This window comes from Hemiscyllium ocellatum, chromosome X (genome assembly GCF_020745735.1).
Source record: "Hemiscyllium ocellatum isolate sHemOce1 chromosome X, sHemOce1.pat.X.cur, whole genome shotgun sequence".
NCBI classification, from domain to species: Eukaryota; Metazoa; Chordata; class Chondrichthyes; order Orectolobiformes; family Hemiscylliidae; genus Hemiscyllium; species Hemiscyllium ocellatum.
The window spans coordinates 3,117,074-3,143,565 of record NC_083453.1 but is presented as its reverse complement, the minus strand read 5'-3'; the positions used below and the strand labels follow the sequence as shown (position 1 = coordinate 3,143,565).

The window sequence follows — 26,492 nt, the reverse complement described above, 5'->3', positions numbered from 1 at the left end:
TCTCTCAGCTCCTCTGATCTCTCTCTCTCTTTCCTCTTCCTATCTTTCTTTTGTCTCCTCCTATCTCTCTCTCTCTCTTGGCTACTCCTATCTCTCTCTCTTACCTCTTCCTATGTTTCTCTCTCTTCCCTCTTTCTATCTCTCTTTTGCCTCCTCCTGTTTCTCTCTGTCTCTCTTGCTTTCCTCCACCTCTCTCTTGATTCCTCCTGTCTCTATCTCTCTCTCTATCTGTCTTGCCTCCTCCCGTCTCACATCGTCTCCCACCTTGAGAAACCTTCCTTTTTCTGGTAAAGACTGGTTCAGCATTCACAGCAGACAGAGAGGGCTCGCAGCCAGGCAGCTGGACCCTGAAACCACTCTGAGTAACACTGCTAAACTCACTGGCATTGACGTGGTCCAGGGTCTCTCAGCCTGACAGTCAGGGGACTCCCTACCACAGGCAAGGCACCTTGTATCTCCTAGAATGCCCTCTGCTTCACACTCTGCTGTGAAGGGTGTCAATTCAATAAATATTTTAACAATCGTCCAACGTGGGCCTACCTGGAGGCGGGTTAGCCCCCACTAACACAGCTGAGCCCAGAGAAACACCTCGGAAATTCAATGTCACTGGCACTGCCCACTGGCATTATTGGCATCGTAGCAGAGCGGGCATTGGTTTCACCCCCTGATCCTGGGACCGTATCTTCAGTTCGCAGTGGTCAGATGAAAGGAAGTCAAGTGGAAATTAAGACGTTTACTTGTCATTAAAATCAATTGCATCATCATCGCCTCCTGAATTGGGCACCAATACAACTCCTGATCATGATTCGTGACAATCATTTATTTACAGTAAATCCATGGACTTGTTCCCATTTGAGAAATGTTCTGTCAGCAAAATAAAGACTTCCCGTGACTCCCGCAGATCCAGGCTTCACTGGAAGGTACTAGTGTCTGCCGAGCGCTGGGATCCTGTCCGACGGAATGTCTGCTTCTGATCCTCCAAGATCATCACCCTGCTCGCGCTCACCGTCCGTCCACAGGCTATGGTCTGGACACCCATCGCAACCAAACAAAACCACACCTAGAAACACAGTCAAAAACAAGAGGTACGTGGGGGTTAGTCGCAGACTGTAAAAGGGGAAAATAAAGCCCACCATAGTGCTGAGTTCCTCGGAATAACAATCACCAACGGTCTATCTTGGTCTTTCTATATTGACATGATGGTGAAGAAAGCCTCTACTTCTTCAGGAAGCGAAGAAGCCATGTCCATCATGACTCTGACCAATTGTTACAGATGCACCATGGAAAGTATCCTATCTGGACACATCACAGCTTGATACAGGAACTGCTCTGCTCAGGACTGTAACAAACTACAGGGAGTTGTGAACACAGCCCAGTCCCTCACCCAACCCAACCTTCCATCCACGGACTCCGTCTACACTTCCCATTGCCTCGGGAAGGCAGCCAACATCATCAAAGACCCTTCCCACCCCGGGTACACCCTCTTCCCCCCCTCTTCTATCAGGGCAGAAGAGACAAAAGGTTTGAAAGCGCCTACCAACAGATTCAGGAACAGCTTCTTCCCTGCTGTTATCAGGCTGATGAACGGACCTCTCGTATCCTAGAACTAACCTTTCTCTGCCCCTTCTCTGTAGCTGTAACATTATATTCCGCATTCTGTTCTATTACGGCTGGAAAATGTGTTGCTGGTTAAAGCGCAGCAGGTCAGGCAGCATCCAAGGAACAGGAAATTCGACGTTTCGGGCACAAGCCCTTCATCAGGAATCGGGAAGGGCTTGATCAGGAAGGGCTTGTGCCCGAAATGTGGAATTTCCTGTTCCTTGGATGCTGCCTGACCTGCTGCGCTTTAACCAGCAACACATTTTCAGCTCTGATCTCCAGCATCTGCAGACCTCACTTTTTATTCTGTTCTATTACCCTGATGTACTTATGTAAGGGATGATTTGGCTGGATACCACACACAATAATCTCTTTGTACATGTGACAATAACAAATCAAATCAAATTATGCTCTCAGAGAACCATGAGATTGTTCTCTCATCAGAGACAGAGACAAGTGGTGCCACAGAATCACTGGCAAGAATTGGTCACTTGAGCCTGGTCTGCCCATTCAATCGGATCATAGCTGCTCATCCAACTCAGTTCCCTGCTCCTGCTTTATCCCCTATAGCCTTGATCCTAATTGAATCTACACTGCTAGCATCACCCTGCATAGTGCGATGGCTTTAAGAAGCATAATTAGTCCTTTTTTTTTAAGAGAGCTTTTTAGACAGAGGTCCAAAGCTCTCTATTTGGATCCAATAAAGTAAACAGCTTGTGATGCCTTGGGTTTCTTTTTAAAGTTGGAACAATAGAAGCAGCCTGACTGGGTGGAGTCAGGCTCCAATAGAACTGAGTTTTAGTTTAGTGTTCAGTTGTTGGGCATTTGAAGATGGCTATGGAAGCTGTCTCTCTCTCTCTCTCTCTCTCTCTTTCCCTCTGTTACAGCTAAAGGCTGGAGTTCTCCCATCTTTGAGAATTGCTTGTGAGGCCATCTATTTTATGACCTCTGCCTTTGCCAAGGATGTGTTTCAGGGATGTGACTGTACTGGAACAGTTATTTAGTAGTTAATATATCGATTATTTTGTTAAGCATTGACAGTTACTGTTAAACTAATTCTTTTATTTTGTCTATATTTTAACTGTGGTGTGAAAATAAAGTGTGTTTTGCTTAACGAGGAGCTTGACCAATCAAATTGCAACTTACCTTTAAAATGAGAAAAGGTTAGGGACAAGACAATCTTTTGAATATATTTTGAGGGAGTTCGGTCTGGTCCATTAACAATAGCAAACCAGCCATCCAGGCAGCTGAGCTGGTGAACAAAGTAAAGCATTGAGAGAAAGGGAGGACTGCAGCTGCCGGAGATCAGAGTCAAACAATGTGGCGCTGGAAAAGCACACTTTTCAACAAAGTGAAGCACTCCCAGGCTCCTGTGTATCTCAGGAGAAGCAGCTCCAGTTTTACACACCATCAGAAGAGAGTGAGACCTGCCTCTTTAATCAGTGACATACAAAACAAACTGCTGTGTAAAACCTGGTGTGGAGCTGCCAGTGTTGGACTGGGGTGGACAAAGTTACAAATCACACACCACCAGGTTCGAGTCCAACTTGTGATTTTGAACGGCACAAGAGCTGAACCTTCCATTTGCCTTCCTGATTCCCCGCTGGACTTGGATGCGAGCGTTTCGTGATTCCTGCACGAGTTTGGAGCAAGGAAAGTAAACAATGGCATCAGGCCACCCGATATCGATCCCTGAATTCCTGCTCAGCCAGGATGGGATGTTGGATCGGCAGTCTGGGAATGCAGCACCAGTGGAGGGAGAGAGAGAGAGAGAGAGAGAGAGAGAGAGTGAGAGGGGAGAGAGGGTGAAAGAGAGAGTGGGTGATAAAGAGAGGGAGAGACAGAGAAAGAGAGAGGGGAGAGAGAGGGAAAGGGGAGAGAGGGTGGGTTAATTAATTGGGACAAGAGCGAGAGAGGGAGGGAGAGAGAGAGTTGGGGGAGAGAAAGAGGGGGGAGATAGGGAGAGAAAGAGGAAGGGAGGGAGAGGGACAGAGAGGGAGGAATTAGAGGGCGAGAGCAAGAGGGGGTGATAGAGAGAGAGCACTCGAGGGGAGGAGAGAGAGAGAGGGTGAAGGAGAGAGGATGAGGGAGAGAGAATGTGAGGGCAGTCAGAGACAGAGAAAGAGGATGAGGGAGGGTGAAAGAGAGAGTGTGGGTGATAAAGAGAGGGAGAGATGGGGAAAGAGGGAATGAGAGAGAGAGGGAGACAGAAAGGGGGGAGATAGAGAGGACTCCAGATAGAGAAGGGGGAGGAAGGGGGAGAGGGATGGTGAGGGAGAGAGAGTGAGGGGAGAGAGAGAGGGAGCAAAGGGGAGAGAGGGGAGGGTTAAAGAGATCTTGAGATAGAGATGGGGAGAGAGAATGGGTGATAAAGAGAGGGAGAGACGGGGAAAGAGGGAGTGAGAGAGAGAGGGAGACAGAAGGGGGGGGGGGGGAGATAGAGAGGACTCCATATAGAGAGGGGGGGGAGGGGGAGAGGGATGGTGAGGGAGAGAGAGAGTGAGGTGAGAGAAAGAGGGGGCAAAGGGGGAGAGAGCGAGGGGAGGGATAGAGAGAACTTGAGATAAAGAGAGGGAGAGACGGGGAAAGAGGGAGAGAGAGAGGGAGATAGAATGGGGGGAGATAGAGAGGACGTGAGATAGAAAAGGGGAGGTGGGGGAAGGGGGGGTAGAGAGGCAGTGAGGGAGAGAGGAGAGGGAGAGCAGGGTAGAGAGATGGTGAGGGAGGGAGTGAGGGGGAGAAAGAGAGCTAGAGACGGAAGGAGAGGGGGAGAGGGAGAAAGGGAGGAGAAAAGGGACAGGGAGAGAAAAAGAGGAAGAGAGAGAAAGGGAGGAGAATAGAGAGGGAGAAGGAGGGAATGAGAAAGAAAGAGAGAAAGGGGGGAGGGGAAGCGAGGGGAAGAGAGAGAGGGAGGTGATGGTGAGGTAGAGCTGGGGGTGGGTCAGTGTCTGTGGGAAAACGAACAGTGTGTCTTCAGATGGCGTCACTGAGGGGCAGCACGGAGATGGGAAATAGGAGGGGAACAAGGATCGATCCTTGGGGGATTATCTGAGGGAACGGGAGCAGGAAGAGAAGCCATTGTGGGTGATTCTCTGGTTACGAGGAGGTGGATAAGGAAGGCAGGGGGTGGGGAGGGGGGGTGGGGAGAGCACTCTGAGCTGACTTTGTGGGAATATGGAGGGAGAAAAGGAGACACAGCCAATTGATCCCTCTCCTTCCGCAGCCCAGGGTGGGATCAGTTCCCTTTCCTCAGGATCACTTTGGATTAATGTGGCTCTGAACCCTGGAGATCAACCAAGTGAGGCTCTGGTCGGGGTCTCAAACTCAAAGGCAGTTGCTCCGTTCCTCAGGACCCACCTTCCATAGTTTAAGCCGATGCACAGCTGTCCTGCCTGTTTGAAACCCAGTCCCAAACACATTTCATAAGGACTGCAATGTTGAACGCTTAACTTTACTTCTTTATTTTTCTTTACACTGAAGGTCTTGTGCCTAGGTTCCTTTGTATCTAAGATGGTGCCTGGAATGGCCACATTGTGAACTTTTCGCTGTCCTCCTGTATCCCTCGAGTACACTTGACAATAAAACCTCATTCTCATTCGAAACATTCCTTCCATTAAAATGATCAATTGACACGATTTTGGAAATGGGCAACCCATTCTAATTGCCAACAATATGCTGCTGATGTGTGAACCGGTAACACGTCAAAGAAGAAATAATGAAGAACTTACCAAGTAACTTATAAAAGACAGGTAGGCAACTGCTATGACTGCAGCCACAATGTAGAATGCCATCACATGCAGACTCCTCACATAATCGATCACAAAATATATGTTAATGCAGCAGATGATCAGAATGATAAATCCCCCGATGATCTTCCACACTCTGTGGGAACAAAAAAACAGTTGAGAGAGTGTTAACCATGAAAGCGCTTTGAACGATCACAGTGCAGTGGGAGGATATTCATGCCATGGTATCCATGTTGATTCTATCCCCGAGCACCAATCTCCTGCCTTTTTCCGATAGCCCCATGCATCATTTCACCCTAGGCCTTCAATTAAGGGTTTGGACATAGCATCTCATCAGGTGACGTCTTTGTGTGTTGGGGTGGGGGGAGAAGGCGCGACATTGCCTGGTAGGTTACTGCATGACTGTCAAGCACCGAATCTGGACTGGCATCCGGCTGTCCACCTGGCGTGCATTTGAGAAACAAACTGACAGCCTGGCAAGCCTCCCAGTTGGCATGGCCAGGTGGTGCCACCATTTCACCTGTTCCCCCATGGCAGCGCAAGCAGAGTGGCCTGTAGGTGGGTGCGCTTTCAAGGGTGCAACGAAAATCCCCGGCATTGACGAAAAATGTGCCATGCAAACAAGTTGATGATGCAAGAGTGTTGAGCAGTGTCGAGGGTAGATTCCCTCTCAGTGTAACCTCCTACATTCCACACTCAGCCTTGAGAGTTCTGCGCAGTTTGTGCAATGCTCCACCTTCCATTTTTGTTCTTTTGCGCGTACAAATGCACTGCAGAAATGAAGGGGTTTCCCCGCTCAGAAAACAAAGTATTTCTGAAGGATCAGCAACTTCAGCAGCAGTCTGAAAGACTCAAAATGGCAGCCATTTTTGACTCTGGTCTCTAAAATGGCCGATCAGAAGATGCTCAGGGTGAGGGCCTCTAATCCTTCCAGACCCCCATTGTTTGCAAGTATGTCAATGGAGACGTGCTGGAGCACTGAAGATTTGAAAATCTCTGAAGTGGAAAAAAACTCAAACTCCTGAATGACACATACTGGGTTGGCTGGTTTGTAATATAAAGAGATGCCAACAGCATGGGTTCGATTCCTGCACTGCTCAGGTTACCATGGAAACACTCATGTTCTCAACCTCTCCCCTCACCGTGAGGTAAATGAACTGTCATTCCACCCCAACCACACACACATTGCAGTGTCTAAGATTGGAGATAGAAATAGCCCATTTTTGCCAATCTCCCTGTTGCTTCTAAGCCCTGCCTACTGCTCACGGGCACTGAATATATTCTGCTCGCTGTTCCTCTCTGGCACTGGAGAATGTCGGGACTGAGCTCAGTTTTGATCCTGCTAATCTGCAACTTCTCCCCTTCGTTACTTGCTCTGTCCACCACCAATCCCTTCTCTCCCTCCTCCACAACCACCTCTTACACTTCGCTGTGGAGTCAAGTGGCGATCTTTCAGTGTGTCCCCAGTAAAGCCTTTCGAGTCATACACACCCTTTGGTTCAACCCGCCCATGCCGAACAGATGTCCGAAATTAATCCAGTGCCTTTTTTGTTAATTCACTCATTGGATGAGAATGTCATTGGCTAGGCCAGACCAGCAAGGATGGCAGATTTCCTTATCTGAAGAACATTAGTGAACCCAGACAGGTTTCTCCAACAATCGACAATGGATTAATGGTCACCATTAGACTCTTCACTGCAGGTTTTTATTGAATTCAAATTCCACCATCTGTCATGACGTGATTTGAACCCTGGTCCCCAGAACATTACCTGAGTCTCCAGGTTAACAGTCCAGTGATAATACCACTAGGCCATCACCTCCCCTTTTTGGTCCATATCCCTCCAAACCCTTCCTATTCATATACCCATCCAGATGCCTTTTAAATGTTGTAATTGTACCAGCCTCCACCACTTCCTCTGGCAGCTCATTCCATACACGCACCACTCTCTGTGTGAAAAAGTTGCCCCTTAGTTCCCTTTTAAATCTTTCTATCACTTGTGTTTGACCACTGGCAGGTTTCCGAGTTGCTTCGGCTAGAAAACCTTTCCGAAATAGAGCCAATGGAAAATGGAGGTCCCCCTTAAGAGTTTGAATTGTTATGTCTATGTTCTCACCCTGCCCCGTTACGCATGTCTGGTCTACAGCCCAGGAGGAATAATGGCCTTGTGGTATTATCGCTGTGGTGTTAATCAGAGACCCAGCTAACATTCTGGGGACCCAGGTTTGAATCCCACCGGCCCACCACCACAGCAGACGATATTGGCTACTGACCCTATCCAGGTCCCTCAGGATTTTATAAAGCTCTATAAGGTCATCCCTCAGCCTCCAACGCTCCAGGGGAAAAATGAGGCTGGAAAGAGTTGGGGGGAGTTGGATTTGAATTACTTACAGCCCATTAGCGAAGTCGTGCATGACTGAGCCCATGCTGGTAAACGTCAATACCGGGATCAATGCAAATGGAAGCTGTAAAGAGTTGAAAGATTGTGAATTAGAGCTGGGTCTGAAGGCCTGAATATTCAGGAATTATGCAGATACAACCAGAAGGAACACAGAATCCCGACAGACTGCTTTCTTTTTAATTGCGGACTGAAATGAGGACAGGACTTCTTTCCAAACGAAGGATCACTGCGGTGCTTGCGAAACTGGGCACTTGTTGTAAGCACAGTTTACACAGCATGGTCCAATGGAAGTGTCATTTGCAGATGTGCTGGAGCCAAGGGTGTGTACAAATGGAGAATCAGCCAGCAACAAGGAGCTGATTAGTCTGTGGACTCATGACCAGCTATCGATGACAAGGACTTTCTGCCTGACAACAACTGCGTGATTGGTTCTCAGGTTGGGGAACAGCTTAGGACTACAGACAAAGAGAAGCCTTCACATCCCTACCAGTTGAGCAGGTCTCACTGTTCTCTGCAGTAAAAGCCACTTTAAGCCCGAAGAAAACGGTTTGTTTTTTTCCCTCCAGCAGTTGCTGTAAGCTGTGATTTTTAATAAAACAGATAACGTTTACAAAAAGGATGAGCCAGCCACCCTGTGCCTCTTGCAAATCAGTGGCAGCATCTGGAGAAGGAAGACCAAGCAGCAGCACTCTGATCAGCCCAAGAATCATAAGAATGGTCTCAGCAACCCCTGTGAACAGGAACCACTGAACTGCATTCCCAATTTGTCCCATCCCCGCATAACATCTATGTTTTTCCCCTTATGTGACAGAGACTGTGTGTGCATTTGTGTGTGTGTACGCACACGCGCGTGTGTGTGAGAGAGAGATTGTGTGCATCTGTGTATGTATGTGAGAGAGAGAGACTCTGTGTGTAGGACTGTGTGTGGATGTATGTATACGTGTGTGTGTGAGAGAGACTGTGTGTCTCTGTGCGTGAGGCTGTGTGCGCGTGGGCATATGTATGTATGAGACAGTGTCTGAGAATGTGTGTGTATGAGCATGTGTGAGACTATGTACATGTGTGAGAGACTGTTAATGTGTCTGCATGTGTATGAGTGTGTCTGAGACTGTGAGATTGTGTGTGCATGTGTGTGTATATGTGAGTGTGTGTGTGTGAGGCTGTGTGCACATGCGGGTATTTGTGTGTGAGACTGTGTCTGTCTGTTTATGTGCGTGTGTGCATATGTGTGCATGCAAAGTTGGAGTCTATAAAGGGGCTGTAATAAGTAGAGAACTTGTAATAAATAGTAAATCATATTATGTACAGAAATCTGGCCAACGCTTTCTGTCAGCCTGCATCAAAAAGACAAGAAAATTAGGGAATCCTGTGTACTTTTAAAACCCTGGATGTTTTGTGATGATTCCCTGAATAGGGGAGCTTGATTTTCAGTGTGCTGACCCAGTGAGGGGTGACAGTACTAATGCCCCCTGAATGATGCAGGGGGGAGGGGTCTGACCTGTGGAAACTGTCCGAACACTCAACAAGAAAGACCTGTACATGTCCAACAGGTAGAGCTGACCCAAAGGGAGAGGCATGCAATCTGCAGTGCTATCTGAGCAGTGAGACAGGGGGCTGGATTGGAAGCTGTTTGGCGGGGGGAGAGTTACGGTACAGCACAGCAAAGGGACAGCCTTGAATTTAACAGCCCCCTGTCCTCACAACCTGGCAGTGCTTCCAGCGTCAGACTCGAAACGATGAAGAAAGTGTGGTCAAACACTGCCACCTTCACCAGCTGATGCCATATAGAGCCATGGCTCCATTTATTTGCGCCTTTGTGCTGCCCACTCATGTCTGGCATGACTCTCAAATTGTCTGAAGGCCAGGAATTGGACGTGGCAGCTTTAAAAAGAACCAGTGCAGAATCTCAGCTCTTTAAGGAACAGAGGAATTCAGAGCGGGAGTAGGACAATTCAGCCCTCCGAGCCCCGTGCTGCCATTTAACATGATCGTGGCTGATCCTATCCTAGTCTCAACTCCACTTGCCCCACCTGATCCCCATTGCCTTTTATGCTGGTTAACAGCCAGTCAATTGGTGCTTTCAAAATGGTGGCGAGCGACTGATCTCTGCACTGTTCGGGATTATCGGAGATTGGCATGACCAATGTAGCTCAGTGGGTATCACTCTCGTCTTGGCTTCAACTCCCACACTGAGACACTGGCAGAAGGATATAGACTGGTATCCAGTGTAGTACCAATGGAGTGATACACCACTGGAGACACCCACTTCTGGACAAGGCAATAAGTTGAGGCCCCGTCTGCTCTGCCAGGCAGGAGCAATGGAAACCATGGCCATGGAGCAATCGATGAGTGCTGGAGCTCTGTCCCTGAGGCAACCTCATCAATATTTCTCCCTCAATGAACATCACAAGAGCCTTGATCACATTGGTGCTGGTGGGAGCCTGCTATGTGCTAACTGACCACACTTTGAGATGTCTGTGGTTGTGAAAAACACTTTCTAAATGCAAGTCTCAGTTGTTTTTGTTTTATTTTACACAATCTTACCCGTTCACAATCACTATTGAATTGCCAGTGGGATCCTTTTGTGCAATCCGAAGTGATTCAGGCGATAAATGTAAAGTGAGTCATTTTGGAAGGTCGAATTTGAATGCAGAATAAGGGTTAAAGACAGGATTCTTGGCAGTGTGGGGGGACAGAGGGATCTTGGGGTCCACATCTATAGATCCCTCAAAGTTGCCACCTCAGGTTGACAGGGCTAACAAGGCATATAGTGTTTTGGTTTTCACTAACAGGGGGATTGAGTTTAAGAGCCGTGAGGTTTTGCTGCAGCTCTATAGAGCACTAGTTAGACTACACTTGGAATATTGTGTTCAGTTCTGGTCACCTCATTATAGGAAGGATGTAGATGCTTTAGAGAAGATGCAGAGGGGATTTACCAGGATATTGCCTGGACTGGAGGGCATGTCTTATGAAGAGAGGTTGAGTGAGCTGGGGCTTTTCACACTGGACAGAAGGAAGGAAGAGAGGTGACTTGATCGAGGTGTACAAGGTAATGAGAGACGTAGATAGAGTAGATGGTCAGAGACTTTTCCCCAGGATAGAAATGGCTGTCATGAGGGGTCATAATTTTAAAGTGACTGGAGGAAGGTATAGGGGAGATGTCGGAGGTCGGTTCTTTACACAGAGAGTGGGGGGGTGTGTGGAATGCACTGCCAGCGGTGGTGGTAGGAGAGTCAGAGATATCAGGGACATTGAAGCAACTGCTGGACAAGCCCATGGACGGCAGTAAATCGAGGGGTCTGTAGGTTAGGGTAATCTTAGATTACGATAAATGCTTGGCACAACATCGTGGGCTGAAGGGCCTGTACTGTGCTGTACTGTTCTACGCGCTAATCCACATGCATTGCATCTTTTCGTGGACTCTACCCAGCCTTTCGACCTCCCAAGGTAGCTTTCGACAGAAACCATTCCCTGATCCTGAAGAGTGACCAACTTTCTGGAAGACTGATCCATTTGGACCATCCTGGTGCGGTGATCTTTCTCACTGCAGATACCAACAGACACTAAAAGGCACGTGCTTATCGCTGTATCAAGGCAGGTGACCAAGTGATAGGAAGCTCTCAGTCTCCATCTTCTTGAGCTCTGTCCACTTAGACACACCGACATGTCATGCTACAGTCGCACTGCACTGCCCAGCTTAAGCGCAGAAAGTGCCTGTGAGTGTAATGTACATAGCACGTCATTCCAATGTCAGAATTTTTAAAAACGTTGAATTATTCAGTACCACTTGACCCACATCTCATTGGTATGTTATGAGAGCTAACAGACCTATTACATTACAACAGAAAAAACTGGTCACGCCAACTAGGAAGCCTTATGTCCTACAGAGTTTGATCAACTCAGTCCAGGCCAGAAATAACATATCCCACCAGCCCTTTCAAAAGAGTCATGGCCAGTTTTGCTGGGAGTCTCTTCAGCCCAATTGTTACACTGAGGGAGTCACAAGCACTTCCATTTGTTGGCTCTTAGTTTTGTTTAGGGTGCACTGCTTTCACTTAGTAAAGGAGCACAGGGTGTTGACGCAAGAACCAACATCATTGACAATGTTCGATGGCACGTTCGACTGAGGTGATGCTTGTCTGTTTGGGAAAATGATTGACGGGGATTTCTGTTCTGGCAAAGGATTTTATTGCAATTCCAAACTTTGCATTTTGTGTTATCCAACAGGTAACAACTCAATTAAATCGAGCCTGATCACAAATCAGCAACTCTGCTTGCAGCATCATATCAGTCTTGGAGATCAGCGGCTTATTTTATTTCTTTACGGAAAATAGGCATCGCTGCCTGAGCCCGGAATTTATTGCCCATCCCTAGTTGCCCCTTGAGAAAGTGGGGGGTGAGCTGCCATCTTGAACCGCTGCAGTCCATGTGCTGAAGGTAGACCCACAGTGTCATAGATTCCTGACAGTGTGGAAATAGGCCATTTGGCCCAACAAGTCCACACTGACCCTTTGAAGTGTAACCCACCCAGACCCATTCCCTATGGGCAATTGAGCATGGCCAATTCACCTGACCTGCACATCGTTGGACTGTGGGAGGAAACCAGAGCACCCGGAGGAAACCCACACAGACACGGGGAGAATGTGCAAACTCCACACAGACAGTCACCCGAGGCTGGAATCAAACCTGGGACTCTGGCGCTATGAGGTAGCAGGTGGTCATAGTCTGGCTTTTGTGTGGCACAAATGTTACCTGCCACTTGTCAGCCCAAGCCTGGATATTATCCAGATCTTGTTGTATTTGGACATGAACTACTTCAGTACCTGAGGAGCTGCGAATGGTGCTGAACACTGTGCAATCATCAGTGAACATCCCCCACTTCTGACCTTATGATGGGGGGGAAGGTCATTGATGAAGCAGCTGAAGATGGTTGGGCCCAGGACACTACCCTGAGGAGCTCCTGCAGAGATGTCCTGGAGCTGAGATGACTGACCTCCAACAACTACAACCATCTTCCTATGTGCCAGGTATGACTCCAACCAGTGGAGAGTTTGCCCCCTGATACCCGTTGATTCCAGGTTTGCCAGGGCTCCTTGATGCCACACTCGGTCAAATGCCGCCTTGATGTCAAGGGCTGTCCCTCTCCCCTCTGGAGTTCAGCTCTTTTGTCCATGTTTGAACCAAGGCTGTAATGAGGTCAGGAGCTGAGTGACCCTGGTGGGACCCAAACTGGGCATCACTGAGCAGGTTATTGCTGAGCAGGTGCTGCTTGATAGCCCTGTTGGTGACCCCTTCCATCACTTTCCTGATGATCGAGCGGAGACTGATGGGGGCGGTAATTGGCCGGGTTGGAGTTGTCCTGCTTTTTAAGTCCAGGGTATTGTTTACATTGTTGAGTGTGGTGGGCTGTGTTTCCACTTAACCACTCACTCCTTTCCTACTTATTTCTTATCTTCAGCATAAATATCATCTTTTCCCAGCTACTGTCAGTTCTCTCGGTTTTTCTCTCCACAAATGCTGCCAGACCTGCTGAGTTTCTCCAGAACCAGTTGTTTTTTTTTTGCTTCAGATTTACAACATCTGCACTTCTTTGCTTTTCTGATGATGCTGTATATTGCTGCATTCACTGGACACAAGTGCATGAATGTATAAGTCGAGATCACAAGGCAGCTAAATGCGCCATTTCCCTTGAAGGTAATAGACTGTTCTTCAGCGCAAGAAGGGTTAATGTGGAATCATAGATTCCCTGCAGTGTGGAAGCAGGCCATTCGGCCCATCGAGTCCACACTGACCCTCCAAAGAGCATCCCACCCCGATACAACCTATCCCCACGTTTCCTATGACCAATCCACCCTAACCTGCACCATCCCTGGACACTATGGGACAATTTAGCACGGCCAATCCACCCTAACCTGCACCATCTCTGGGCAGTATGGCAATATTTAGCATGGCCAATCCACCCTAACCTGCACATCCCTGGACACAGTGGGACAATTTAGCATGGCCAATCCACCCTAACCTGCACATCCCTGGACACTAAGGTACAGTTTAGCATGGCCAATCCACCCTAACTTGCACATCCCTGGGCTCTATGGGACAATTTAGCATGGCCAATCCACCCTAACCTGCACAGCCCTGGACACTAAGGTACAATTTAGCATGGCCAATCCACCCTAACTTGCGCATCCCTGGGCACTATGGGACAATTTAGCATGGCCAATCCACCCTAACCTACATATCCCTGGGCACTATGGGACAATTTAGCATGGCCAATCCACCCTAACCTGCACATCCCTGGACACTAAGGTACAGTTTAGCATGGCCAATCCACCCTAACTTGCACATCCCTGGGCTCTATGGGACAATTTAGCATGGCCAATCCACCCTAACCTGCACAGCCCTGGACACTAAGGTACAATTTAGCATGGCCAATCCACCCTAACTTGCGCATCCCTGGGCACTATGGGACAATTTAGCATGGCCAATCCACCCTAACCTGCACCATCTCTGGGCAGTATGGCAATATTTAGCATGGCCAATCCACCCTAACCTGCACATCCCTGGACACAGTGGGACAATTTAGCATGGCCAATCCACCCTAACCTGCACATCCCTGGACACTAAGGTACAGTTTAGCATGGCCAATCCACCCTAACTTGCACATCCCTGGGCTCTATGGGACAATTTAGCATGGCCAATCCACCCTAACCTGCACATCCCTGGACACTAAGGTACAATTTAGCATGGCCAATCCACCCTAACTTGCGCATCCCTGGGCACTATGGGACAATTTAGCATGGCCAATCCACCCTAACCTACATATCCCTGGGCACTATGGGACAATTTAGCATGGCCAATCCACCCTAACCTGCACATCCCTGGACACTAAGGTACAGTTTAGCATGGCCAATCCACCCTAACCTACATATCCCTGGGCACTATGGGACAATTTAGCATGGCCAATCCACCCTAACCTACATATCCCTGGGCACTATGGGACAATTTAGCATGGCCAATCCACCCTATCTTGCCTATCTTTGGACTGTGGGAGGAAACTGGAGTACCCGGAGGAAACCCACGCAGACACGGGGCGAATGTGCAAACTCCACACAGACAGTCGCCCGAGGCTGGAATCGAACGCAGGTCCCTGGCGCTGTGAGGCAGCAGTGCTAACCACTGAGCCACCTTAAGATAAAGTAGCTGCACTTTACGGTGAATATCTATTCAGCGTTAGCCTCCAGCCCTTCTTCCTCCAAGGCACAATGACAGAGGGTAATTCTCTTTGGACTGAAGGGGTTGGGAGGTTGCAGGGGCAGGTGGATATCCGGGAGATGTTGCAGAACAGCAAATCAGCTGGAAGTGCAATCCTCAAGAAACCCATTCCCGCCCATTTGTAGCCCCAAGTAACGGCACAAAGGTCTATTCAAAACGTCTGACAGACGTGGCATTGCCGCCTCTCTTAAGTATGGCGGTCCCTTTTAATTTGCTCAGAATTCTCTTGATGCTTGCATTGAGCTCTCGGAACATATATTTGGTGTTCCAGGCTCGATGTAGCCTGAAGGACCTCCCCTGTACTGCACGATGGTTTGAGGCACCCTGTTACCTAATTCACCCCGAGTGAAACAAACTTCACAAAACAAACTTCTTGTCAACTTCCCTGGGCTTTTGCAAAGGGATATGGTGGGGGCTCCGAGGGTGGGAGTGGTGGCGACATGGGGAATTTTGGTGGGGTAGGGTTTGCAGGGAGTAAGATAGGAAGGGGAATGGAACAGCGTGAGAAGTCAGGTTGCGAGGTGAGAGCATTGCGATTCCCTCCCTGGAACACTTTTTTTGCACATCACCAGAATCAGGCTCCCCTTCCCTGGTTACTTATCCGGTGGGAATGTGGTCGAGGCAGGTTCAGTTTCGGTGTTGAAGAGGGGCATTGGATGCTGACCTGGACGTAAATGGGGCTGTGGGGTGGGTTGGGGGTGGAGCAAGAATTGGAATTAGGGAATGGAGCTGGTGCAGGGCCCAATGGGCTGAATGGCCTCTTTCGGCGCCATAGCGATGCTGCGATTCTGCATGCGAGCAACATGTCCACTTTCTGCAGCAGTGGAGGTTGTCTCCTGACTGGACTTTGGTGTAAACAGCCACTGCTTTTGAATTGTACAGGACAGAAAAGGTGTGTCAGCCCATCGAGACGGGTACAGCCCTCTGGGAGCATCTGTCTATCCCAGCACTGACTGATGTTGGGCTTTGGATGGTCCAGTTTGCATGGTGTGGTGTACCTGTGGGAGCATTTGACAAGTCCAATCACTCAGGCGAAAGTGAGGACTGCAGATGCTGGAGATCAGAGTCTAGATTAGAGTGGTGCTGGAAAAGCACAGCAGTTCAGGCAGCATCCGAGGAGCAAGAACATCGACATTTCGGGCAAAAGCCCTCCAACAGGAAAGGCTGATGAAGGGCTTTTGCTCGAGACGTTGGTTTTCCTGCTCCTCGGATGCTGCCTGGCCTGCTCTGCTTTTCCAGCACCACTCTAATCCAGACGTCCAATCACTCAGCCTGACGATGAGGCCATCAGCCATTTTGGTCAGGAAGCGACTACAGGAGGCTGTCTGTAGAGTGAACAGCTCTGTCAGAAAGCTCCTGCTGTTCAACATTTCAGCCTCCCGGACTTCATGGAACTTAATAGACAGTGATGGAGGATGAGCAAGAGGGGAATGGAGTCCCTATAGGCCCAGGCTTGGAGGGGAGGCATGTTTGTCTGGCCTAGGGAAACAGACTGACCAGGGAGAGGCATGTGGGTCCGAAAGTTGAACTCTGAGACACCTTTTGACATTCCTGGCTGCCTATCTGTGTACCCTGAGTATGTCGTGTGAGAAGTGTGAGATGCCTGAAGTTAATAATGCTGGTGAGGCCAATAGGGCAGCTCCATGCATGTGCAAAAATGCAGCCAGTGTAGCATTGATGTGCTGCCCTCTATATCCTGTCAACCCAACTGCGACCCCCCCCCCAAAATGTATACAAGAAATGACCTTTGACCTGACAATCATTGCATATTTGCCTCTTATTGACACTCGGGGCATTTTTTAAAAAGAATCATTTGCAGGATGTGACTTGCCAGGAGTTACTGCTTATTCCTAATTGCCCAGGGTGCAGTTAAGAGGCATCCATGTCACTATGGATCTGGAGTCACATGGAGGCCAGACCAAGTAAGGATGGTAGATTTCCTTCCCTAGATGGGGTTCCTGAACCAGATGGGTTTTCATAACAATTGACAGTTGTTGCAATATCATTAATTTTTTCTTACTTATTCACTTGGGGAACATGGGTATCAGTAGCAGAGTCAGCATTTATTGCCCATCCCTAGTTCCATACAGTGTGGAAGCCCATTTGACCCATTAGGTCCACGCCGCCCCTCCAAAGAGCATCCCACCCAGATTAACCCCCTACAACCCTGCATTGCCCATGGCTAATCTTCCCAGCCTGCACATCCCTGGGGCAATTTCCCATGGCTAATTCATCCTGACCTGCACATCTTTGGGACTGTGGGAGGAAACGAGAGCACCCAGAGGAAACCCACGCAGACATGGGGAGAATGTGCACACTCCACACAGACGGTCACCCGAGGCTGGGATTGAACCCGGGTCCCTGGCGCTGTGAGGCAGCTGTGATTACCATGGAGAAGGTGGGGGTGAGCTGCCTTCTTGAACCGCTGCAGTCCATGTGTTGTGGGTTGACCTACAATGCCCTGAGGGAGGGAATTCCAGGATTCTGTCCCAGTGACACTGAAGGAATGGCAATATATTTCCAAGTCAGGATGGTGAGGGGCTTGGAAGGGAACTTGCAGGGGGTGGTGTTCCCATGTATCTGCTGCCCTTGTCCTTCTGGATGGAAGTGGTCGTGGGTTTGGAAGGTGCTGTCTGAGGATCTATGATGAATTTTTGCAGGGCATCTTGTAGATGGTACACACTGCTGTTACTAAGCGTCGGTAGGGGGAGGGGGTGGATGTTTGTGGATGTGGGGCCAATCAAGCGGCTGCTTTGTCCCGGATGGTGTCAGGCGACTTGACTGTCTGCCATGGTGGGATCTGAACTCCTTCATATCCCCACAACCTTCACCTGGAGCTCTAGTTTACCACAAGAACACCACCTTCCAGAGAGATATTAGTGTCTACTCTGGGCTACTGCAGTTGGTAATCCAAACTGCCCCCTTGTTAGCACAGAGATACAGCACAGCGTTTGCAGATGTGAAATGTCCAAGCAACTGCTTTGACCAGGACTATGTAAGAACTACTGTCAAAATTGTCATGTTCTTGATATTGGTCTGATCACCAGTTACTGGTTAACTCTGTAACTTGGTTTATAAGACAGACATTATAACCGGGCACAAGACAAAAGCCTCGAGGAGAAAGTGAGGACTGCAGATGCTGGAGATCAGAGCTGAAAATGTGTTGCTGGAAAAGCGCAGCAGGTCAGGTAGCATCCAAGTGCTGGAAAAGCGCAGCAGGTCAGGCAGCATCCAAGACTGCCTGACCTGCTGCGCTTTTCCAGCAACACATTTTCAGCTCTGATCTCCAGCATCTGCAGACCTCACTTTCTCCTCGAAGATTTTAACCTACTGCGAATCCTCTTGCAAGGATGCCTTCCTTGAAGAAGCTCTCTTCCTCCCTCTACAAGGCCTCCTAACCTGCAATCTTTTTCCTGACCTCTCCGCCCCCACCCCATTCCAGCCTATCACCCTCACCTTGACCTCCTTCCACCTATCACATCTCCATCGCCCCTCCCCCAAGTCCCTCCTCCCTACCTTTTATCTTAGCCTGCTGGACACACTTTCCTCATTCCTGAAGAAGGGCTTATGCCAGAAACGTCGACTCTCCTGTTCCTTGGATGCTGCCTGACCTGCTGCGCTTTTCCACCAACACATTTTCAGAACAAGACAAAAGCCCCTGAGCTTCCAGTTGCCTGTCACTTTAACATCCCACCCTGTTCCCAGGCCAACATCTGTCTCAGGCTTGCTGCAGTGCTCCAGCGATGCTCAGCACAAGCTGGAAGAACAGCTCCTCATTTTCCACTTGGGAACTCTACAGCCTTCTGGGCTCAATATCGAGTTCAACAACTTCAGGCTCGAGGCACCTTCTCCCATGTCCTTACCCCATTCCCGATGAAGGGCTGATGTCTGAAACATTGACTCTCTTGCTCTTTGGATGCTGCCTGACCTGCTGTGCTTTTCCAGTGCCACACTCTCGACTTTGATCTCCAGCATCTGCAGTCCTCACTTTCTCCCTACCCCAACCCCGCCAACACACCAGAGTTTAGATGAAGGGCTTTTACCCAAAACGTCGATTTTCCTGCTCGTTGGATGCTGCCTGAGTTGCTGTGCTTTTCCAGCGCCACTCTAATCTAGACTCTGATCTCCAGCATCTGCAATCCTCACTTTTACCTCGACACACCAGGCCTTGTTATCACACAGTCTGCCGTGACACACAACCCATTGTTAGTCACTAACAGTGCCCATTAACAGCTATTCACCCTCCTAGCCAGATCATCATCCACTCCTTTGTCTGTCCAACTGTTCTTCCCTCTCTTTGGGCTCCATCCCCATCTATTGTCTACTCCTTACCCTCTGCCCCCAACCCTATCTTCTGCATATACTGGAAACCAACATTTTCCTGGCCACATCAGTTCGAAGGAAGGCGTTAACTCTGATTTCTCTGCACAGATGCTGCCAGACCTGTTGAGCTTTTCCAGCACTTTGTGCTTTTGTGCACACTCCAGTTAGATGGGCAGAGTCGCAACATTGTGTACACGTGGCATCTCCAGGCCTGAAAGGTGAACTCTCTTTACCACACAGGCAGCTCCTTACCTGCAAACTCATCAGAACATTCAGCAAGTCATTCATTCCTGTCAGCGTGTCCACACTTTGGAAAACAGCCACCAACAGGGTGGGGGTAATTGCGATTGTCCGTGTGAAGACCACACGGGTGAAACGAGACCACTTGAGGTTCAAGAAACCCTACAAAAGAGAAACCAAAGATGGCATTTCCAACTTTCCCCAGTTTTAGCGGCTAAGGGCTATTTAAAAAAAAACACAAGCAGGGCCTCCTTTAGACAATGTGGGGTATAGGGACATTGGATGTCGCGAAAATTAATCTGTGTGCCATTGTCCTGCGCAATGGCCCATCTTCTGCACTGTTGGGTTTCAGTGGCTCTTCTAATATAGGAAAAGCAACAGCCAATGTGCCCACAAAACGTAATGTGACCATGACCAAATAAATTGATTGTGTGGTCTGAGTTGAGGAGGATTAATTTCCAGGACTGCAGGTAATAAGGCTCTGCCCTTCATCAAAGAAATACTATGGTCCATCCAAGAGGATAAAGAGCACCTTAGTTTCACACCTCATACAAAAGACAACACCTCAGATGGGCATTTTTAAAAAAATTCCTCGATGGGAAGTGACTATTATTTGTTGCCCATCCCTAGTCGCCCTTGAAAAGGTCGAGGCCCAGAGTTTAAGAGCAGGGAGGCAATGGTGGGACTGTGTGAAATGTTGGTTCAGCGACAGCGAGAGTATTGTGTGCAGTTCCGGCATCCACATTGTAGAAGGGACGTGACAGCACTGGAGAGGGAGCAGGGGGGATTTACCAGGATGGTGCCCGGTCTGGGGCAGGAGAGATTTACCAGGATGGTGCCTGGTCTGGGGCAGGGGGGATTTACCAGGATGTTACCTGGTCTGGGGCAGGGGAGATTTACCAGGATGGTGCCCGGTCTGGGGCAGGGGGGATTTACCAGGATGTTACCTGGTCTGGGGCAGGGGAGATTTACCAGGATGGTGCCTGGTCTGGGGCAGGGGGGATTTACCAGGATGGTGCCTGGTCTGGGGCAGGGGAGATTTACCAGGATGTTACCTGGTCTGGGGCAGGGGAGATTTACCAGGATGGTGCCTGGTCTGGGGCAGGGGAGATTTACCAGGATGTTACCTGGTCTGGGGCAGGGGAGATTTACCAGGATGGTGCCCGGTCTGGGGCAGGGGAGATTTACCAGGATGGTGCCTGGTCTGGGGCAGAGGGGATTTACCAGGATGGTGCCTGGTCTGGGACAGGGGAGATTTACCAGGATGGTGCCTGGTCTGGGGCAGGGGAGATTTACCAGGATGTTACCTGGTCTGGGGCAGGGGAGATTTACCAGGATGGTGCCTGGTCTGGGGTAGGGGGGATTTACCAGGATGTTGCCTGGTCTGGGGCAGGGGAGATTTACCAGGTTGGTGCCTGGTCTGGGGCAGGGGAGATTTACCAGGATGTTGCCTGGTCTGGGGCAGGGGGGATTTACCAGGATGTTACCTGGTCTGGGGTAGGGGGGATTTACCAGGATGTTGCCTGGTCTGGGGCAGGGGGGATTTACCAGGATGTTACCTGGTCTGGGGCAGGGGAGATTTACCAGGATGGTGCCCGGTCTGGGGCAGGGGGGGATTTACCAGGATGTTACCTGGTCTGGGGCAGGGGGGATTTACCAGGATGTTACCTGGTCTGGGGCAGGGGGGATTTACCAGGATGGTGCCTGGTCTGGGGCAGGGGAGATTTACCAGGATGTTACCTGGTCTGGGGCAGGGGAGATTTACCAGGATGGTGCCTGGTCTGGGGCAGAGGGGATTTACCAGGATGGTGCCTGGTCTGGGACAGGGGAGATTTACCAGGTTGGTGCCTGGTCTGGGGCAGGGGAGATTTACCAGGATGTTGCCTGGTCTGGGGCAGGGGGGATTTACCAGGATGTTACCTGGTCTGGGGTAGGGGGGATTTACCAGGATGTTGCCTGGTCTGGGGCAGGGGGGATTTACCAGGATGTTACCTGGTCTGGGGCAGAGGGGATTTACCAGGATGGTGCCTGGTCTGGGGCAGGGGGGATTTACCAGGATGTTACCTGGTCTGGGGCAGAGGGGATTTACCAGGATGGTGCCTGGTCTGGGGCAGGGGAGATTTACCAGGATGGTGCCTGGTCTGGGGCAGGGGGGATTTACCAGGATGTTACCTGGTCTGGGGCAGAGGGGATTTACCAGGATGGTGCCCAGTCTGGGGCAGGGGAGATTTACCAGGATATTGCCTGGTCTGGGGCAGTGGGGATTTACCAGGATGGTGCCTGGTCTGGGGCAGGGGAGATTTACCAGGATATTGCCTGGTCTGGGGCAGGGGAGATTTACCAGGATGTTACCTGGTCTGGGGCAGGGGAGATTTACCAGGATGGTGCCTGGTCTGGGGCAGGGGAGATTTACCAGGATGGTGCCTGGTCTGGAGCAGGGGGGGATTTACCAGGATGTTACCTGATCTGGGGTCGGGGGGATTTACCAGGATGTTACCTGGCCTGGAGCAGGGGAGATTTACCAGGATGTTACCTGGTCTGGGGCAGGGGAGATTTACCAGGATGTTACCTGGTCTGGGGCAGGGGAGATTTACCAGGATGGTGCCTGGTCTGGGGCAGGGGAGATTTACCAGGATGGTGCCTGGTCTGGGGCAGGGGAGATTTACCAGGATGGTGCCTGGTCTGGAGCAGGGGGGGATTTACCAGGATGTTACCTGATCTGGGGTCGGGGGGATTTACCAGGATGTTACCTGGCCTGGAGCAGGGGAGATTTACCAGGATGTTACCTGATCTGGGGTCGGGGGGATTTACCAGGATGTTACCTGGTCTGGGGCAGTGGGGATTTACCAGAATGTTACCTGGTCTGGGGCAGGGGAGATTTACCAGGATGGTGCCTGGTCTGGGGCAGGGGAGATTTACCAGGATGTTGCCTGGTCTGGGGCAGGGGGGATTTACCAGGATGTTACCTGGTCTGGGGCAGTGGGGATTTACCAGGATGTTACCTGGCCTGGAGCAGGGGAGATTTACCAGAATGTTGCTGAGCAACATAGATTGGGTAGACCAGAAGGAACTTCTCTCTTTCTTGGAGAGATCAATGACCAGGGGCCATAGATTGAAGGGAAGGGGCTGGAGGTTTCGAGGGGATGTGAGGAAAACCTTTCTCCCCCAAGGGTGGTGGGAGTCTAGAACCCCCTGCCTGTAATGGTGGGAGAGGCAGAAACCCTCATCACATTCAAGAAGGATTTAGATGTGTCACTTGGGATGCCAAGACAGTGGGCCAAGTGCTGACAAATGGGTTTAGAATAGTGAGGGGGGAGTAGTTTTTGACTGGCACAGGCTCCATGGGCCATAGGGCCTTTTTAACAAGGTGTCTTCTTGAACCGCCGCAGTTAGTGTTGTGTAAGGCCATCCACAGACAGTGCTGTTATTGGATGACCCACTGCGAGATGTTTAACGTTATGAGGCTTTAAACGGCTCCAGCTCCCCCAATAGGACAAGGAGCTGTCCCTGAAGGACTTAAGGCAAAACCAAAGTGCTTATTCTTAACACGGGAGGAAGCAAAGTACAATCCCAACCCAAGCCGGGCATACAGGCCAGCATCGAAGAAACAAAAGACAGATTCACTTCGCCTTCGGACTTGTCAGAATTGCTGAGCATTCTTTCCTTTCTAAGAGGTGATGGTCATCAATGCTTCCCGAGTTTGCACATGAAAATCACACACAAGCAGACCCTTTCGGAGTGCATTGGTTCAGAAAATAACATCACTGCATCCAAATTGAATCCTAAATGATTTTTAACTCTCGTACTTTGGCCTTATGCAGTGTCTCCTCATTCTATTTCCTGCAAAACTTGCCTTTTAACTGGTTTGAATCTTTTAAAGGAAGAATATTAACAAACTGGAGAAGGGTCGGAAAAGATTGACCAGGATGTTGCCGGGAATGGAGGGTTTGAGTTCGAAGGAGAGGCTGGGTCTTTTCTCACTGGAGCGTAGAAGCTTAAGGCGTGACCTTATCAAGGTTTGTAAAATCATGACGGGGATAGATAAGGCAGTCATCTTTTCCTTATTGTGGGGGAGTTCAAGACAAGGGGGAGTATTTTTAAGGTGAGAGGAGAAAGATTTAAAAAGACACGAGGGACAACTGTTTTTTAACATAAAGAGTGGTTCGTGTGTGGAATGAACTTCCTGAGGAAGTGGTGGGTGTGGGTACAGTTACAATGTTTAAAAGACCTTTGGATAAGGACATGAATAGGAAAGGTTTGGAGGGAGATGGGTCAGGGGCAGGCAGGTGGGACTGGTTTAGTTTGAGATTAGGGTCGGCATGGACTGGTTGGGCCGAAGGATCTGGCTCCGTGCTGTATGGCTCTATGACTCTAATAGCCTTACTGCTGTGATTTACATTTACAAAGCAAGGGTCCACTACTTCCCATCATTTATATAAATGATTTGGATGTGAGCATGAGAGGTACAGTTAGTAAGTTTGCAGATGACACCAAAATTGGAGGTGTAGTGGACAGCGAAGAGGGTTACCTCAGATTACAACAGGATCTTGACCAGATGGGCCAATGGGCCGAGAAGTGGCAGATGGAGTTTAATTCAGATAAATGTGAGGTGCTGAATTTTGGAAAGGCAAATCAAGGCAGGACTTATACACTTAATGGTAAGGTCCTGGGGAGTGTTGCTGAACAAAGAGACCTTGGAGTGCAGGTTCATAGCTCCTTGAAAGTGGAGTTGCAGGTAGATAGGATAGTGAAGAAGGTGTTTGGTATGCTTTCCTTTATTGGTCAGAGTATTGAGTACAGGAGTTGGGAGGTCATATTGTGGCTGTACAGGACATTGGTTAGGCCACTGTTGGAATATTGCATGCAATTCTCGTCTCCTTCCTGTTGGAAGGATGTTGTGAAACATGATAAAGGGTTCAGAAAATATATACAAGGATATTGCCGGAGTTGGAGGATTTGAGCTATAGGGAGAGGCTGAACAGGCTGGGGCTGTTTTCCCTGGAGCGTCGGAGGCTGAGGGGTGACCTTATAGAGGTTTACAAAATCATGAAGGGCACGGATGGGATAAATAGACAAGATCTTTTCCCTGGGGTAGGGGAGTCCAGAAATGGAGGACATAGGTTTAGGGGGAAAGATATAAAAGGGACACACAGAGGGTGGCGTGTGGATGGAATGAACTACCAGAGGAAGTGGTGGAGGCTGGTACTGTTACAACATTTAAAAGGCATCTGGATGGGTTTAGGAATAGGAAGGGTTTGGAGGGATATGGGCCAAGTGCTAGAAAATGGGACTAGATGAGGTTAGGATATCAGGTCAGCATGGACGGGTTGGGCCAAAGGGTCTGTTTCCCTGCTGTACATCTCTATGACTCTAGTACACCAGCTTAGTCCTACCAAACAAGGCAAGGAGTACACATTGAATGGTGGGGCTGTACAAAGTACCAGAGGGACCTTGGTCTTCGTGTCCATAGATTGTTGAAGGCAGCAGGACTGGTCGGTAAGCTGGTTAAGATGACATGTGGGATACTTGAATTCAATGTCTCGACTAATAAAGGCAAGAGCTGGGAGGTTATGGTGGAGCTGTATATAATGATAGTTAGACCAGAGCTGGAGTACTGTGTGCAGTTCTGGTCACCGCACTATAGGAAGGATGTAATTGTACTGGAGAGGGTGCAGAGGAGATTCACCAGCATGTTGCCTGGGATGGAGCATTTCAGCGATGAAGAGAGGCTGGATACACTGGAGTTGTTCTGAGAGCCCACTTGAGATGGACAAAGTTCTGAAGGGAAGAGACAGGGTGGATAGAGAGAAACCTTTCCCCTTAGCAGAGGGGTCGATAATTAGGGAGCACAGTTTTAAGGTGAAGAGCAGGTGGTTCAGAGGGGGAGTTGAGGAAACAGTGTTTAACCCAGAGGGTGGTGGGAATCTGGAACTCATTGCCTGAAGAGGCAGTGCAGACAGAAACCCTCAGCACATTTCAGAACCATTTACTCAGAGAGTGGTGGGTGTGTGGAATGCACTGTTGGCAGTGGGAGTAGAGTCAGATATATTAGGGACATTTCAGAGACTCTTGGATAGGCACATGGATGATAGTACAATCAAACGTATGTGGGTTAGTCTGATCTCAGAGTAGGATTAAAGACCGGCACAACATTGAGGGCTGAAGGGCCTGTACTGTGCTGTACTGTCCTATGTTCTATTGTCTATTTAGATGAGCGCTTGAAACACCATAGTATAGAAGGCTATCAGCCAAATGCTGTAAATAGGCTGAGGATTAATGAAATTGTGATGGCTAGTGTGGACATGATGGCCGAAGGATCTTTACAGTGCTCTAAAGGCTTCATGACTCTCTCCTGTTTAGTGTCTGGTTTGCTGGTTAAGTCGTCTAGATCTCTCCTTCTAATCCAGATCCCTGCGAGAGGAGCTAATTGCCTGGCTCTTCCCTATGCTTTCTCCAGCACTTGAAATGCTTCCTTTCTGTCTCAAGGACTAGAAGTGTGCAAAGAAGGTCTTAAAGCAAGGATTACCTCCATGACGAATTGTCCCGTATATGTCCCTGACATGGTCGAACTCTGACCTGCGGCCAGGATGCCAATGGCCCAGATGTAGAGAGCAGCAGCACCAAAGTAACAGCCCAACACAACGCCCTGGGGCAAAGACAACAGACAGGTTACTGAGTGTGAGTGCTGGCGATCACCGCTAACTGAAAGCGAAGGCCTTTCCCGTGGTAAGTGGATGTGATTGTATGCCAGTTATGATCCAGAGAATGGATAATCGCACCCATGATCATTTGAGAATTTGAATTCAGTTCACAAAAATAACCTTGAAATAAAACATTGGAATGAGGTTCTTGAACTGTCATTAAAAACACAACCGTGTTTCATGTTCTTCCTGGAAGAAGACATGCTTTTCTG

At 49.3% G+C, this 26,492-nt stretch overlaps 1 protein-coding gene across 1 annotated transcript in view; it reads right to left on the bottom strand.

Annotated features, from left to right (window-relative positions):
* Nucleotides 1-910: 910 nt before the first annotated feature.
* The window catches only part of LOC132805738 (natural resistance-associated macrophage protein 2-like), a 106,451-nt gene continuing 80,869 nt past the window's right edge, over nucleotides 911-26,492 (bottom strand). Inside the window, exons 10-14 of the mRNA XM_060820963.1 lie at nucleotides 26,106-26,225; nucleotides 19,592-19,741; nucleotides 7,735-7,808; nucleotides 5,328-5,481; nucleotides 911-1,060 (exon numbers count right to left, since the gene is read on the bottom strand). Of these exons, the coding sequence (XP_060676946.1) occupies nucleotides 911-1,060; nucleotides 5,328-5,481; nucleotides 7,735-7,808; nucleotides 19,592-19,741; nucleotides 26,106-26,225 (648 nt within the window). The remainder of the gene's footprint in view (nucleotides 1,061-5,327; nucleotides 5,482-7,734; nucleotides 7,809-19,591; nucleotides 19,742-26,105; nucleotides 26,226-26,492) is intronic.